At 37.7% G+C, this 16564-nt stretch overlaps 1 protein-coding gene and 1 long non-coding RNA gene across 3 annotated transcripts in view; one reads left to right on the top strand and one right to left on the bottom strand.

The window, feature by feature from the left end:
* Nucleotides 1-1043: 1043 nt before the first annotated feature.
* On the bottom strand, nt 1044-5157 carry LOC148113299 (uncharacterized). The gene is made up of 2 exons (XR_015734383.1): nt 4951-5157; nt 1044-3077 (listed from the first exon to the last, which is right to left on the bottom strand). It is a non-coding gene; the product is annotated as an uncharacterized LOC148113299 (long non-coding RNA).
* An 85-nt stretch (nt 5158-5242) lies between these two features.
* Nucleotides 5243-16564, top strand: part of RDX (radixin) — a 32400-nt gene continuing 21078 nt past the window's right edge. The window contains exons 1-2 of one of the 2 annotated variants that reach the window (XM_087894661.1): nt 5243-5764; nt 12081-12140. In XM_087894661.1, the coding sequence (XP_087750787.1) occupies nt 12129-12140 (12 nt within the window). In that variant the 5' untranslated portion in view covers nt 5243-5764; nt 12081-12128. Of the gene's footprint in view, nt 5765-12077; nt 12141-16564 lie in introns of both variants that reach the window. The other variant, XM_034409687.3, reaches the window with a different exon arrangement.

Below are 16564 nucleotides of genomic sequence, written 5' to 3'. Positions count from 1 at the left end.
ATAAGGGGATACATAAGAAACAGCCAAAAATATTTTGTGACTGACTATACTCCAGCTGGCATTTACTTGGAAGCTGGAGCTCAGATAAAAGTTAAGCACTAAAATATTAAATATATCCCCCAGTTCAAGAAATTCATATCTGAGAAATATCTTGTTCAATCTGTCAAAAATATCAATTTAAGGCAGTTTACTTCACAATTAACTGCCAAAGGAAAACCCACAAACATAAAACAAGGCCACCATTCTTCAACAACTACTATTTGGAGCTACAGGTAGTGTTCTTTATTGTCTGTAAAGCACTTCCTGTTGTTGTAAAACATTGCACTCACCCACCCATCCTTTCACATAATTGTGATATGAATACTTGACAAACTGCACTTATGACCAGTTGCCAAGTGCCCACCATTTGCAATCTTCTCAAATGTTATTGTTAGCTAATGAACACCTCATTTTTCTTCTGTCCACTGCTGAGAGGAAGTAAACTACATTTTATTGAAGAATGCCTAACTCCAGACAAATGTGGGCATCCTCAACCAAGATATTTAAGCAGGCAAACAAATGAAGAAAGGCAAGGGAAAGTGAAAATAGATCAATCTAATTATTGATGTAGGTGGAGCCAAAATTGGCTGTGTTATCCATGTAACAGAACAATACAAATAAAATCGAAACAGAAACCAATAATACAAAGTGACTTGTCTTAAAACTGATGGCTTTGTGTGCGTATATATCCATATATTGCATTAAGCCAACAGTAGCAACAATTAAAAAATTGGGTAAGCCAGTCTTTCCCAATCTTGCCCTCACTAAATACAGTATATTAGCACTAGCAGTTGTACAATTCTCCAGCTTGTTATGCCTAGTGGAAAAATTGTGTTAAGCCATAATGCAGTCTGTTTGGTTTGCACTTAGTGTAACATTTGATCTTAACCAGAGTGACTTTTAAACCAGATAATTCCATGACTGAGTAAAAGCCAAGATTCATAAAAACTGTTATTTAGGTTAACACCTGAATCCAGCTCCTGACCTGCAAAGGCCTCATTAGGTTAATTTTTGAGATTTTATTTGTTGAAAAAATTAACATCAGTGGTTTGCATGTGAGCAACTGCAACATCCAGTGAAGCTGGATGCTTCCAGATAGATGATGACTATCAATCCAAAAGCATTCTGTACCTTCTCTCTGTCTCCCTTCTTGTGGCAATTCCCTTGCATCCTGTGGAAAAAAAGCACACAAGTGTGTTAGATGTCAGGGTTCCAAGTAACACCCCCAACGAAATCAAACTCCGAGGCTTGAAGTTCCTCAAAGCTAACTTTTATTAGAGATGTCATATTGGCACATCTGGGAAAACCTGAATCTGAGAGCTTCTTGGTTTTCCACACCCCAAAAAAGTTCAAGACCTTGCCCCTCTCCCACATGTCCACCACACATCCAATCAGGTACTGTCTTGAACAGAAGATACCTCCTCATTCTTCTCAACACAGCTGCAGGGCACCATGGCCTTGACTTCCTATAAAGAATTTTATTTTAACTACATATCTTCTTCCCTCTATGCAATCCCCCCTCCCAATTTCCCACAGTAGGATTTGTGGCAGGCCTGAAGGCACAAAGGTAGACAGATGGCTTCCAGGTCTGACATTAGAAATGGAAAGTGTTGTTTGGGTGCCCACTATACAATTCTTTTAATCAGGTAAAATGAATGTTTCATCCAGAAGCATCCATTGAAAGTCAAGACATATTGGCTAAGGGCAGATGAAATCTCTCCACCCCCCTGCCCATCAACACTAATAAATTGGCATCTTTTTGTCAATTCTCACCCCTCCTCTTCAGAATTCCCCTAATTAGAAATCCCTATACCCAATGAGAGAAATCACAAAAGATTTTTTCGGAAGAAAGTAATTGATTAGAAACTGGAAATGATGTTTGCCAGAAACTCAGCATTATGAGCTAGAAAATATTGACCACTCTATTTCAGAAACAGAATGAGCTGTTCCGACATATCTACAGAAACTAATCCTCTGCTTATTTTTGTGTATATTTGTGAAATCAAGGAAGGATTGTTCGATGCTCATAACAAGCTATTAAAATCATCTATTTTACAGAGAAAGGGACAAAACTGTGTTCTCTTTTGCATCAGTCATCCTATCTGCACATCTTAGCTTTACAAAATGTTCTACATTTCATAGCCAATGTTAGTTCATATAGTGAATGAAATTGCTGCTGCAGTTGTGCCACTTATTTCCTTATCTGCTACATTTCGAAAGCATTTATTGACTTTAGATTATTATGTTTATATGGTTGTAATTTTAAAGCTTTATGAAACAAACAGTGCACGGTGTGTAGACATACAAGACAATTTATATTATCTACTATATCCACAATTGTAAATCTGTTATATTGATTTAAGAGATTTGTTTAGCCTGAGAGAGTAGATAAATATTATTTTAAATAGCAGGCTAGCCAAAGTTATATGACAAATGAATGGTACTTTTTGATATGTTGCATTACCTTGTAAACCTGTCTAGAAAATGATGATCTATAATAAACAAAAGACAAAATGTTCTTATTATTTTAAACTGAACAGGAGAATTACACCTATGCTTAAAAGTCCATATTGATTTAAGAGAAATTGAGAATAAACAGAAATCTGGGAACATTTACCAGATCAGTGATTTGAAAATATTGTAGTATCATTCCATTCCAAAAGAGTATATATTGTCAGGCGCAAAGAATCAGGACCATTCATAAAGTTGCAGCACAGATTCATTCAAGCCTATGTACAAGAATCTGGCCAACTAAAGTTCAGCAATAAATTGGTGCCAGAGGAGGGTCAACGGAATTCAGAAGGGATTGGACTTGGACTGTTTGTAGGAATGTAAAGTCTCTAAGCTGATGATACACTTAACTCTGCCCACAAGCAATGCCTGCTCTTCTACCTATATATAGTGAAATGAGGACTGCAAATATTTTTTTAAAAAAACCTTGTCTTCCTTGTTCGTGGAAGAGACACTCACTAGTTTCCTTTTTTCTTTTTCTTTTAAAGATATCAGCCTGTCCCCAGGTGATAGATCAGAGATGAGATCTGTGTAGACAAGTCCTATTTGTTTATGGAATTCATAGCAGGAATATTATATATATAGTAAAAATACATTTGCTAATCTTAACTATCATTCAGAATATACACATATCATTGTCTTCCAAGCATAATTACTACTTTTATGTTTTTTTACTATCTTATTAATCAAATAAGATCAAAAGCCCACAGAGGTGAGCAGAGTGCTTTTTCCTTTTGCTCCCTGCTTTCTGCAAAACACTAGCCCATAAATAAATAAATACAAATATCCCGTTCTTAACTATTGAATCTCCCAATTTATTGTACAATTAGCCTCTAGAAATGTTTCTGTGGAGAAGTTAGAAATATACTTGTCTGCATAGATTTAATTTACAGGTTGCTTAATCACATCATGGTGAAAAAGCCACAATGAGGTGGGTTTATATGCCAAGGTGAACTATGGTTTACAAATCATAATAGTATGATTCAAATAACAGACAATGCAACATTTTGCTTAATTGTAGTTTACTGAGCAATCCACAAGTGGCTGGATTTATGCAACATGATATCCACAAACCACAGCTAACAAGGGACAGTGGCTTAGATTCACAAAGCAAGTCAAAAATCAAACTAAGTGTATTTTAAAAAGACCCAGAGACCATATGCTATGTTTTTGGAAAGTATTAATGGATTATCAATGGGAGGCTATTGTAAAAATAATAAATCCCTTAAAAAGCTTTTGTCAAATTATTTCTGCCTAAACCCTCTAAATTCATTAAAATTCCCCCCATGGGGGTTAAAGGTAGACAATGACTCAAATGGCAAACTGATGTCCTCCAATTGTTCTGAATGAATGTTCCCACAATTGCTTGCTAGTACACATTCAAACAAGAGCTGATAGGACTTAAAGCCCCTCTCAAATCTAGAGGCCACTAAATCTCCTCCTGAAGTACAGTATTTAGTATGCACCAGTAGGCTATAATGAAGATGTGACTAAGATTGCATCTTCAAAGAAAGAACACTTAGTCTCTATTCAAGGCCAGAGAAGTTGAGAAAGGAAACCACAGACACAGTTTCCATCTTACCCACAATCCCAAAGTTTGAGACAGCAGCATTAGATAATTGTTCTTTAATAATATAGGCAATATTTCTAGATGGTAGAGCTAAATTACCTGATAGATCAAATCAGGGTACATAAAACTTCATCTGAATTTAGAGTGTTGCTGAAAATATCAGCAATATTCTAATAGGAAAAATATAGTCAATAGGACAGACTTGGTGCTAAAGTCTTGTTTCATCTTTCCTCAGGTTTAATACTTAATAGTAGTGAATTTTTAGTATATTTTGCACACAAACTAATATTTATTCAGGACAATAAATTATAAAAAAAATTTGTAAACCTCCAGCATAACACATAGCAGCCAATTTTGCACATATCTAAAAATATTTGTCAGAAAGCATACCTGTCTTTGATTAGCTATTCTGAATGGTACAATTGGGCAATTTGATTTTTCATCTTTTGCTGAGTAACAGACTCTTAATTTGTGATAAGAGAAATTACAAACCCAGGACCTCCCAAAAACAGTTAATGGGGGGGGGGGGAAGACTACTAATAGCATCTAGACTAAATCGAAGAAAGAACAAGATAACCAAAGGAAGATTAGGAGGCAAGGCAACAGCACTGTTAAGGCAAAATATTTTGTTTCTGAAGGAGTGGTAAAAAGCAGTGTGTGTGTGTGTGTGTGTGTGAGAGAGAGAGAGAGAGAGAGAGAGAGGGAGGGAGGGAGGGAGGGAGAGAGAGAGAGAGAGACCCAAAGTCATCCATTGAGTTTCCATGAATGGGAAACTAGTCTTTCCTCTCACTCCATAATTACTGCTCCATAATTACTGTTGGTTTTCGTACCAATGCAAAAATATTTGTTCCTACTGCAGCGATTTGTTTTGCGAATGGCCATTAACAGGATACAGGCCATTAATTAGAAACTATAATATACATAAAAGAGGTATAAGATTTCGTGCAAAAGCGTAGAAGACAACCAAGTCTCTGTTAAGGGAGACTTTACACTTCTTTTTCTTAAAACTCGCTCTAAAACGAACGGGACCGACGCCTTGGGTTGGCCGGGCCATAAAATAAAGTCTCAAAAGGGAGCAAGGACTTTGAACCCATCGCATCCCCTGCTTTTTCAAAAAGGCTAACCAGAGACCGTTTACTGTCACCACCTACCACGTGACCCCCCATTTGATTCTGAAGCCGCTCGCGGCAGCCAAACGACCCCACCTCTTCGTCTCTCTCTCTCCCTTCCCCCCCCCATCCCAACTTTCCAACTCCCGTTTCCACAGAGATACTTCGGAGGCGCAGCTTCATCCCGCCAAAGCACGCATGCTTCCCTCTCCGTCCGCGCATGCTCCGTGGCAAGACGGAGGCGCCAACCGCTGTGATAGGGAGAAAAAAAAAAATCTCAAAGGGTGCCGCCATATTGCGGATCTGTCAGCGGACGCGGCGCTGCCGCAAATCTAGCGAGCCCCCTGAGGGAAACAGCTCGCCGCCGCGGCCCATCGGAGCGTCTCCTCAGCGCTACGGGGCAAGGCTGTGCAAGCGACGTCTCCGGCCCGGTTGTCGTTTCCCCACTCAGGTTGACTCCCGTGTCAGTTGTCGAGACCTTCGGGAGCAAAGCATCCGACGAGAGCTGGCCGCCCCCGGCGCCTCAGTTCGGCAGGTGAGAGAGGCGAGTCAGGCGGGGAGAGAAGTTAGGCGCTCGTGTTTATCGTGGCGACCACTAGGCCGCTCTTCGCCTTGTCCCTACCGCCGGTATCCCTAAAACCCTCGCAACCTGGCGCTCTCCAGAAGTGGCGGACTAGGGCTGTCCTCACGCCAGCTTGCTTGAGGGAGGGAGCTGAGGTCCACAATCCGCTCTGGGGCAGGCAGCTTCCCGCCATGCAGGTCGCAGTGGGATGTGTAAAAAAGCGGTGCTCGCTGTCTCCGGTGATTTATGAAGGGCGGCGAGCGTTGCTTTTCCTTTGCCCACCGCGATTTCTCCTCCTCTTTAACCTGACAGCGAAGCATATTCCCAGCGCTCCCTTTCGCCGGATTAACCTCTCCCCCCCCCACTTCCCCTTCCCCGCATTTTCCCTTTAGCCCCTCAGGTAAAAAAAAAAGGGGGTGTGTGTGTGGGATTAATATGTTCGCTGCAGATTTTGCATCACTCATCCATAAAGTTAGCTAGAATAAAGTATGGATATTCAAATCGTAGGGTTTCCCTTCGCCGGAGATGCCCGCGAATTTATTTTTCATGCGGATAGATGCGGGTTGGGGGGGGGGGAAGGGTAGGGTAGGGGGGCACCTGAAGTTAGAAGAAATGGGCTAAATATGAATCCTATCAGGCGAGGTTTGGTGGAATAAGCGCTCTGAGACATAGCAGGTTTTGCTCCTAAAAGAAGAGCTTCTGATTCTTAATCGTATATGTGCTTACTTGGGAGTATGTATTCACTAATACATCTAGTAAAGGCAGCAATAACTCTAGATAACTCTATTAGGAAGCAGATTGCATTAAGACTTGCTTCTCAGTAATTACTCAAGGAGTGAAGTTGCAAGATTTCTAGCACTGAAGTTTCTGTACAAGAAAGGGGTTGGGATATACAGTATCGCGACATCAAGCAATTTTATCTGTGTTTCCAAGGAAGATCTAGATATTGTTTAGATACTCTTTCTTTTTTTCATGCTGCTAGTAAAATCATAAGTGGTTAATGAAAAAGAAAAGGGAGCTAAAATATTTCCCTCATGTACCTTGACTAGTTGTAAATGGGGACAAGTACATTAACATATTTATTAACAAATATTGCAGAGTTCAAACATTCCGAGTTTATGATGCTTTCATTTCAAACTTGAAGGAAACTTTTTAAAAATCTGAGATAATGCTTTCCATCTTACTAAAAGTGTTCTGACATTTTTTTAAACCAGTCTGAATGTGTTTCTTACCCGAAAGAGCCATGTTTTGCATTCAAAAAAGGACATTTGAACTTAGAACTTTTATGGAATGGTGAGAATGACATCAGTATATTTGGGGCAACCTATTTTGAACTTGAAACACTTATATATTTTTGAGTTTGAAATATTTCAGTTAAACTGTGTTGCACCCCTGTGGTCAACTCTGCCAAAGCTGTACTCAGTTTCCTGTCATTCACTATATTAAGAAGCAGGGAGAAGTCTAGAAGATTTGCTAACAAGAATATTGCAGAGAGAAATGTTTCTCCAGATTCTAATTGACTTCCTTTGCCTTATTTGGTTTTACTGGATTCGGTTATTTCAATCCAGCATTAAAAAGATGAAGAGTTTTGAATTTTAAAGTAAAGGTATAGGCTTCCACTGATCAGTTGTGTTCAGCTCTAGGGGACGGTGCTTATCTCCTTTTCCTAGCCGAGGAAGCCAGCATTGTCAAGACACTTCTATGGTCATGTGGCCAGTATGATTATACACACACAGAACACTTACCTTACCACTGAAGTGGTACCTCTTTATCTACTTGCATTTGCATGCTTTCAAACTGTTAGATTGGCAGGAGCTGAGGCAAGAACAGGAACTTACCCTGTCACATGGTGTTTGGTCTCAAACGCCAACCTTCTGGTTGACAAGCCTAGTGTCTTAACTGCTAGGCCACCATGCCCCTAATTTTTATTCCATGGTAAAGTCTTAATTTTACCCCATAATAAAACATCAGGAGTACTACAATAATTAAGTCAGGTGTCCTAATTATATAACAAATAGACACAGTTGTGAAAACTTTTATAGTTTTACAAAATTCTACATATACAAAATGTTAGTTCTTCATTTAGTTTGGCAATGAGCATCCACTTGCGGGTTTATGATAAAACCAGAAAAAATAATTTAATAAAAATTACCTTGTATGAAACTGTTCCAAAGTGATGGCCTGTTGTAGAAAACAAACAGTATTTTATTAATACCTGGTTTTAATATATTCAATTACATAATGAGTATAGACTGCTTGAAAAATTTGGTTGTAATACTCTTGTTCAAGTCCCATTGACCTACGTGTCAATTTTAAGTCCATAATTCTTTTGTGCTTTAAGAATAGAACAGCACCTGCAATGGATGACAATATAGTCTATGAAATGCATTTAAAAAAATATCTCTCCTGCTTTATTTTTTGTAAAATAGTAGAAGGGGGAATTTCAGGTATGAAGACTGGGTTTAAACTTTCTCTTGTGTTCCCTTAACAAAAATCTATATTGCTTCCTATCTGTATTACTATTTTATTTCTTTGAGGGAAAGTGGGCAGGAGTGCAGATAGCAGCTTCAAGAGAGGTTATTTTTGAGGGGTGGACTTTATCACAGGAGAAATTACTTCTTCCCATGGCTGTTACTAAATGTAACATTTAGATAATGTTTAATTCACTAATTTATTAAATATACCTTTTCCTTAGCTCAAGAATCAATTGATTTCAATCAAATGTCTACTTTGGGAAAGTCACAAGGAGAAAATAAAAACAATACCCTTCACATTTTGCTTCTGGCAATTGATATTCAAGGCATAGTCTTCCTAAATATGCTGATAGAATGTTTTTCTAGATCAGTTTTAAATCTGTCCTTTGATAATTAGTTTTAAGGTCTCAGCCCAATTCACCTCATAAGGTGGTTGTTACAGAGAAAATAGGTGAAGGAAGGAATATTAGGTATGTTTGCCATCTTGAGTTATTCATAAAAAAAGAATAGAATTAAAAAAAAGTTAATTATACAGTCTGTGAAGAAGTGATTCTTTTATAAATATTCTGAAAATCCTATTTCCTTTTGGGGTGAGATAGCTTTGTATTTTAATATTAATATGAATGAAGGATCTGTTGACTCTTTTATCATATCGATAAAATCTTGATATGTGCGGGTTACTTTCTTCATCTCTGAACCCGGATTTTTAGTATGTTGACTATAAACAATAATATAACAGATACTGTACCTGCCAGCATGCTTGTCTCTCCTAACTTTTCTAATATATATTTAAAATATTTAAAAATGAATATATGAACAATGCTGTAAAGCAAAGTATCAGCCTCCTGATACATGAAGAATGCATCTAAACTATCAGTAATGGCTATAACCCAATGCTTATTTTGGAAGGCTATTTTCCTTTCTAGAAAAAAAATCCAAGGAAAACTAGTGTTTATAGGGAATATCCTGAATGGTAGAAGGCAACTTCACCTCTTCATGTACATGCTTTGTAACTAACTATTCACCATTGCAAGATTTTTGTAACAATCAATATAATATGCTGTAGAAATTGATCTAATGACTCAAAAAAGGTTGTGGATATCTTCCCTGAACTAAAAAGCCTTTGAGCCTAATAATGAAGAAAATCTTTTTTTTATAAAAAATCACTAATACTGTATTAAAGGTAAGACAAACTCAATAGTATTGTAGTAAGGCAAATATTTTTACACAATTCTGTTCAATTTGTTTTAAGGCATGAAATTAAGAATTTTAGTTTATTGTAATTTTTTTTCACTGAGTTACACACAAAGATAGCAATTCAGGCCCTTTGTGAACAAAGTAAAATGTTTGAGATGATTTATCCTAAAATTAATCACTTTATATTTTTCATTGGATTTCATTTGTGATACTGAATAGATTATTCATCCAAATTTGTAAATATCTTGTTGATAATCCATGAGATTTTTAACCTGTTTTTTAAAAAATTCAGTTAATTCCCTTCCCCCTCTTCCAGTCACATTACAGATATATGGGCCATAATTTTAACCAGTTTTAGTCTCCCAAGGCCTGTTCTTGTCCCTGATTTTTAGGAATGTATGTTTAGAATCTCAGTTAATTACTTTTTAAAAACCCTTATTCTAGCTATAGATTCACACTTTTAAAGTACTGTAAAAAACTGGATAAACAGGTTATATATATTTTTAATTGTTTTTTAATATTTGTATTTCATGTTCTTAATTCTGGCTGTACACCGCCCTGAGTCCTCAGGGAGAAGGGCGGTATATAAATTGGAAATAAAATAAATAAATAAATAAATTATTTTGCGCAAGCTTTTTTTTTCTTTAAAAACTTGACATACTAAATGTAACATTAATAGCATTTTGTGGTGTCTGAGAGAAATGAGCTACTAATTTCTGTTTTATATGGTTTATTATGATGTTGGAAAATGTGTCTCATTTTAGCATCTAAAAGATTGGTGTAGGTGTTATGGAATTTGAAATGTTAAGCTTTGTTTATAATTGACACTGAGGAATCCAAAGCATTTTTCTAATTATGGCTTATAAGATACTAGTTTCAAAGAGCATTGGGAATAAAACATAAAGATTAACACATACTGGAAAATAAAATAAGTGCTACTCTGATTACATGAAGATCTACGTCTGGATAATGGCAATATATATTTAAAAATATCTTAATGTTTTCAGTAAATTTCATGTGACAGATAAAAGTACAAATGATGATCAAACAATTCTTTTTCATCTATATCAGGAGTGTCAAACTTGATTTCATTGAGGGCTGCATCAGGGCTGGGGGCCGGGTGGGTGTGGCTGAGGTGGGTGTGGCCAGCTCAACGGCACTTGTGTTGGGGGCACCGCTACCAGGCTCCATTTTCGGCTGCGACGGCCTCCTGCAGTGCTCTGCCAGTGAAAATGCACGGCCCTCCCGAGTTCCGTTTTCACTGGCAGAGGCACTGTGGGCCAGTCCTTCACTGTTTCCAGGGCGGCCCCATGGGGCAGATCTAAGCACACTGTGGGCCAAATGCGGCCCGCGGACCTTGAGTTTGACACCCCTGATCTATATAAATACTGATTTTTAAGAATAAGGCATATTGCATTTTAAACTATTTTAATATAAAATCCAAAAGTATAACTAGAAGTTTATGCCATCCAAGTTGTTAAGTATATGAGCCAGCTGATCAACAAGTAGCATAACATATTTTTGACAAAAAATCATTATAATGTACTAGGCTTGAAAATGGTGGTCAAATAATTTTTTTGATTACAGATTAAGAATGTTTAGAGGATCTTCCCATGGGTCTTAGAAGTTAATTGGGGAAGAATGGAATAGGAATAGGAATAGGAATAGGAATAGGAATAGGAATAGAATAGAATAGAATAGAATAAAATAGAATAGAATAGAATAGAATAGAATAGAATAGAATAGAATAGAATTCTTTATTGGCCAAGTGTGTTTGGACACACAAGGAATTTGTCTTTGATACATATGCTCTCCTACATAAAAAGGAAAAAGAAAAAAAAACACATTCATCAAGAATCATAAAATACAACACTTAGTGATAGTCATAGGTTACTAATAAGCAATCAAATCATACTAGGAAACAAACAGAACAATATAAGTCATAAAATTACAAGCAACGTTATAGTCATAAGTGAGAGGAGATAGGTAATAGGAAGGATCTGTGAATTCAGATAAAAACTTGCAAGACAATTGAGGCCAAAATTTCGCAAAGTGAGTAAGTAATTTGCAACTGAGCTTTGCCCCATTTTACGAACTTTCTTGCCACAATTGTTAAGTAAGTCATGTTGATCACATGACCATGGGGATGCTGCAATGGTTGTAAGCGTGAAAAATCGTCGTAAGTCACTTTTTTCAGTGCTGTTTTAACTTTGAAAATTGGTTGGAGTACAAAGAAGGGGAAAGTTAGAAAGTTAGAAATTAAATATTTACTTCTATTTTAAGGGTTGGTTATTATAAACAATATAGTAGAGATTTTGTCCACTAATTTTTGTTTTATAGGAAGCTGAGGGTGGGGGGAGAAAGAATATATGATCAAAATTCAATTGTAAGATCCAGCTTTTTATAATTAAAACTTCTAATTCAAAAAGTACTACATTATGAAGTCTGAATACGTTTACAGCTTATTCTTCCATTAAAACATAGGAACTAGATGAAGAATAGTATACATGTATATTCTTTTACTCAGGTGAACTATTGTAATTTGGAAAATTACTGTATGAATATTTCACAATAGATTAATATAATATAAACTATATATAATTATTTTGTTTTAGCAGAAGAAAAGACAAGACTGAGTAAGAAAAAGAGAAGAAAAGAAAAGGAAAATGCCGAAACCAGTAAGTAATCCATATGGAACCTTATTAGCATTTGATAGACTTTTAGTTCTTATAATCCCTAAATTATCCCTAAGGAATAGAGTTTACAAAGTGAAGGAGTATCTACCTATTCCAGTATACCCAAAGTATCTATTTTCGTTTGATCCCAAATAATAGTGGTAAAGCCGCTAAAACAAAACAGAATAGAGTTTTCCTGTGTGCTTAGTGATTTCCTTTGTCTCATCCTCAAAAAAGCTATTTCTGTGATGGAATGTGCACCTAGAGAGGCAGTAAAGACAATTTGGCAGCAAAGAGCTTTCCCAGGGAGAAAGGAGTATATTTTAAAGAAAAGCACGAATTAAGAGACTGCAATCCTGAGCTGGATGTGGGAGAGGTAAGAGGTTCAGGATAGCCACACTGTTCTGACTTTCTGAGAAAGCCTAAATCACAATCTTAGTCCAAAAAACTCCCTCTTTTATTGAGATGGCTGTGAATTATGGTCATTCACAGCCTGTGATGATTCACAAACAGTCTATGAAGATTCTGACAGATGTCTCTCGAGTTGACATAGTCTTTCAGGGTAATGTTGATAAGCACTCACCTTTATCTTCCTTGAAATGCTGCCAGAGACCTAATTGCCAATTAGTTTTGCAAGGTCAAACGGAGCACAGAGTCAAATGAACTTCTCAGAACTTGAATTGACTATATGAACCAATTGTTTCCTGCAAAGGCTCACGTCCGTTTGCTCCCTTTTATGTTTTATGGGAGGGGCCAATCATCTCCAAGCCTTACTCCCGAGTCGCCCTTGTTTTTCTTAATTGTTCTTGCCTTCTGACAGCTCTGCACATGCGCACACTGGGAACAGGCTCACACTGTTCTTCTGCCTTGCTGATGTCAGGTTCTGGAGGCAGCACATAACTACTAGATGGCCCGGGCCCCCTCTCTGCCTCTGACGCAGAGCCCTCGTCCGAGCCTTCCCCAGACTTCAGGACTGGCCCATGTTCCTCCCCAACCTCACTGTCCGAATCTGCTGCCAGCTCTGTTGGCTGCTGGTGGACCACAACACATACCCTAAACTTTCTCAGAATCTATCTGTTAGGGTAGAGAATTATAGCTTACATTTGATAAGATTCTGTCCATTAGGTGTAGGGATCGGATTTGATTAAATTTTGCTGTGTTATCTTTGGACTTGGGCCTGACAATTTTCTGAATATTTGTGGCATTTTTCTGAAAGCATTTAATAAAGGTATTTTTTTTGTTAATGATGGCTCTGCTTAGCAACTGTTCAAATTTGCAACAGTGCTGAAAAAGTAGCTTTGTGACAGTCTTTGAATTTATGACTGTCTCAACGTCCCTGTAATCACATAATTGCCATTTGGGTGCTTTGCAGCAGTCAACAGGCTTTTATGACTGTCACAGCCATTCTGCAGTCACATGATCACCATTTGCAAGCTTCACAGTCAGATTCTGACAATCAAAGTCAATTTAGATACTTGCAGTAAGTTGCTAGTTGTGGTCCAGTGACATCACACTTAACGATTATGGGTGATTTGCTTAATGACCACAAGGGACTGAGCCAGTGGTGAAATCCAAAATTTGTTACTACCAGTTCTGTGGGTGTGGCTTGGTGCGTGTGTGTGTGGGGGTAATGTGAATGGGTGGGCGTGGCCAATTTTAAAAAACTTTTAAAACCATTTTTTTCTACAACCTCTTCGGCGAAGAGGTTGTAAAAAAATGCTTTCAAAAGCCTTTGAGGATCCCAGCTGAGCTGCGCGATCATCAGAGGCTTTTAAAAAAACTTTTAAAAGCATTTTTTTGGCCAAAGAGGTTGTAGAAAAAATGCTTTTAAAAGTAAAAAAAAAGCCTCTGATGATTGTGTGGCTCAGCTGGGTATGGGGGGGGCATAGATTTTTGCTACCGGTTCTCTGGACTACCCGCCTCCATCACTACCGGATCTGGTGATCCGGTCCGAACCGGGAGCATTTCACCCCTGGACTGAGCTAAATCTGCCGTGGTCACTTGATGCTATGTTGCTTAACAACAGTTAGCAGTCCCATTTGTGGTTGATAAGTGAGCTTTACCTATAGTGTTACTATGTTTATGTGGGGGAACAGTAGTAAGCAGAGTTGAGACCTTGCCCTTCCTCAGGTAGTGATTTTGGAGTATGAAACTGTTTGGTTTTACAATCCCCAGCAGTCTTCAACAAGATTAAAAATATGGATTCTTGTTTGGAAATTGATTAATTTATGAAATATGTTGAGGTTTTTCCTATGGAATGGGAATCAAATTTTCCTCAAATAAATTTCAGTTTTCTTTATATGTTTTAAAACTTAATGAAAAACAGAATTCTAACTCTCCCATTCTTAGAATGATTTTTTTTTCTCTGTTGCACTGATTGTGGTAGAATTTGAAGCTTAGTTGAGGGGAGGAGTGAAAAGATTTCTATCTATAGGTGAGTAGCAATAAACATACTGATCAGAACACTCTAATCAGTTTTTTGTGTCATTTTTGGTTGCTTGCGCCTGATCTTAATTTTGCCAGACTAAAGCATCCACCACACAACTACTACATATACACTATATATACAAGTTTTAGGGAGGATCTCCTTTCAATTACTTCCTTCCCATCAGCAACTCAAGGCTAGCCAGCCTTTTTACTTCTTCCCCTCAAGAAAACTCCAGATTCCATCACAGATTTGGATTTCTGATTTTTTTTCTTACTTGTATTTATCCTTCCAAATATTATGTCTGTTTTGAAGAACTAATCACTGTCGTGAATTATTCAGTTATCTGTAGCTTCATTTTCTGTATTATTAAAAAAAACAAACACTGTTGCTTAGATATATAATTCAATTCGAAATGAAGAAATTCTGTGGCAGGAAAAAGACAGTTCTGTTTTGTTTATCCTGTTTAAATACAAATACTGTACAAAAATAATAAACTAGAATATAGACTTGGTAATAAGTAACATAATATATTTTGCTGATAAAATCTAATATTTATGCATGACTCTATAATGCAGAATTTTGTTTTTTGATTTAAAAATATATGTTATAGCAAGTTTTTAGCATTTTAAGAAGGCATTAGAATTTGCATCTTTCATGAGCATATGCAGCTGCATACTTGTCTCATTATTATTATTATTATTATTATTATTATTATTATTTATTCAATTTATATACCACCCTTCTCCTATTGGACTCAGGGCGGTGCACAGCCAAGCATAAAAAACATACCAATACAAAATTTAAAATCAATTAAAAGAATTATACAGCTTTGGCCCACAATTTAAAACAATCCAATTTAATTTAATTTAATTTAATAAATTTAATTTATTCAATTTATATCCTGCCCTTCTCCAAGTGGACTCAGGGCAGTGCACAGCCAGAACTAAAACACATATCAATACAAAATTTAAAATTATTAAAAGAATTAAATAACTGTGGCCCAAAAATTTAAAACATTGAAAACTAAAACCCCTTTGACAATTTAAAAAGCTAAAAACTAAAAAAAAAAAAAAAAAAAAAAAAGGGGGGGGGAGTTCATGCCAGCCCTGCTTGATGAAAAAGAAAAGTTTTTAGGGCACGGCGAAAAACCCAGAGATCTAATATCCTTCGTATCTCCGGGGGCAAATCGTTCCAGAGAGCAGGAGCTGCCACAGAGAAGGCCCTCCCCCTGGGGGTCGCCAGCCGACATTGCCTGGCTGACGGCACCCTGAGGAGTCCCTCTCTGTGGGAGCGTACTGGTCGGTGGGAGGCTATCGGCGGCAGAAGGCGGTCCCGCAAATACCCAGGTCCCATGCCATGAAACTCTTTAAAGGTGGTAACCAACACCTTGAAGTGCACCCGGAAGACCACTGGAAGCCAATGCAGCTCACGCAGGAGAGGTGTCACATGGGAGCGGCCCCTCGCTCCCATAATCCCCTGCGCGGCCGCATTCTGCACAAGTTGGAGCCTCCGGATGCTCCTCAAGGGAGCCCCATGTAGAGAGCATTACAGTAGTCCAGTAGTCCAGGCGGGAAGTGACGAGCGTCTGAGTGACTGTGCGTAAGGAGTCCCGATCCTGAAAGGGCCGCAACTGGCGAATCAGGCGGACCTGATGAAAAGCCCCCCTGGCCACGGCCGTCATATGCTCTTCCAAAGACAGCCATGTATCCAGGAGGACGCCCAAGTTGCGAGCCCTGCATATAATGTGTGGTTTGCAGATTCAGAGGGTTAACTTTCATCTTCAGTATAATTTAGCATTAGAGCATTATCATCATTAGCCATTGTATTATACAAATAGTCCTTGACTTAAAACTACAACTGGGACTGTAAGTTGTTGTAATTGTAAATCAAGGCACCATGGGACCAGACTCAATTTTTTTACTGTTTTTAATGTCAATTATTAAGTGAATCACATGGATGTAAGTCTGAATTCACTCTCCCAAATGGCCATTTTTTGCCA

This window comes from Pantherophis guttatus, chromosome 5, assembly GCF_059756535.1.
Source record: "Pantherophis guttatus breed Tessera chromosome 5, ASM5975653v1, whole genome shotgun sequence".
Taxonomy (NCBI): Eukaryota; Metazoa; Chordata; class Lepidosauria; order Squamata; family Colubridae; genus Pantherophis; species Pantherophis guttatus.
This window is presented reverse-complemented; position numbering and strand designations above follow the sequence as displayed.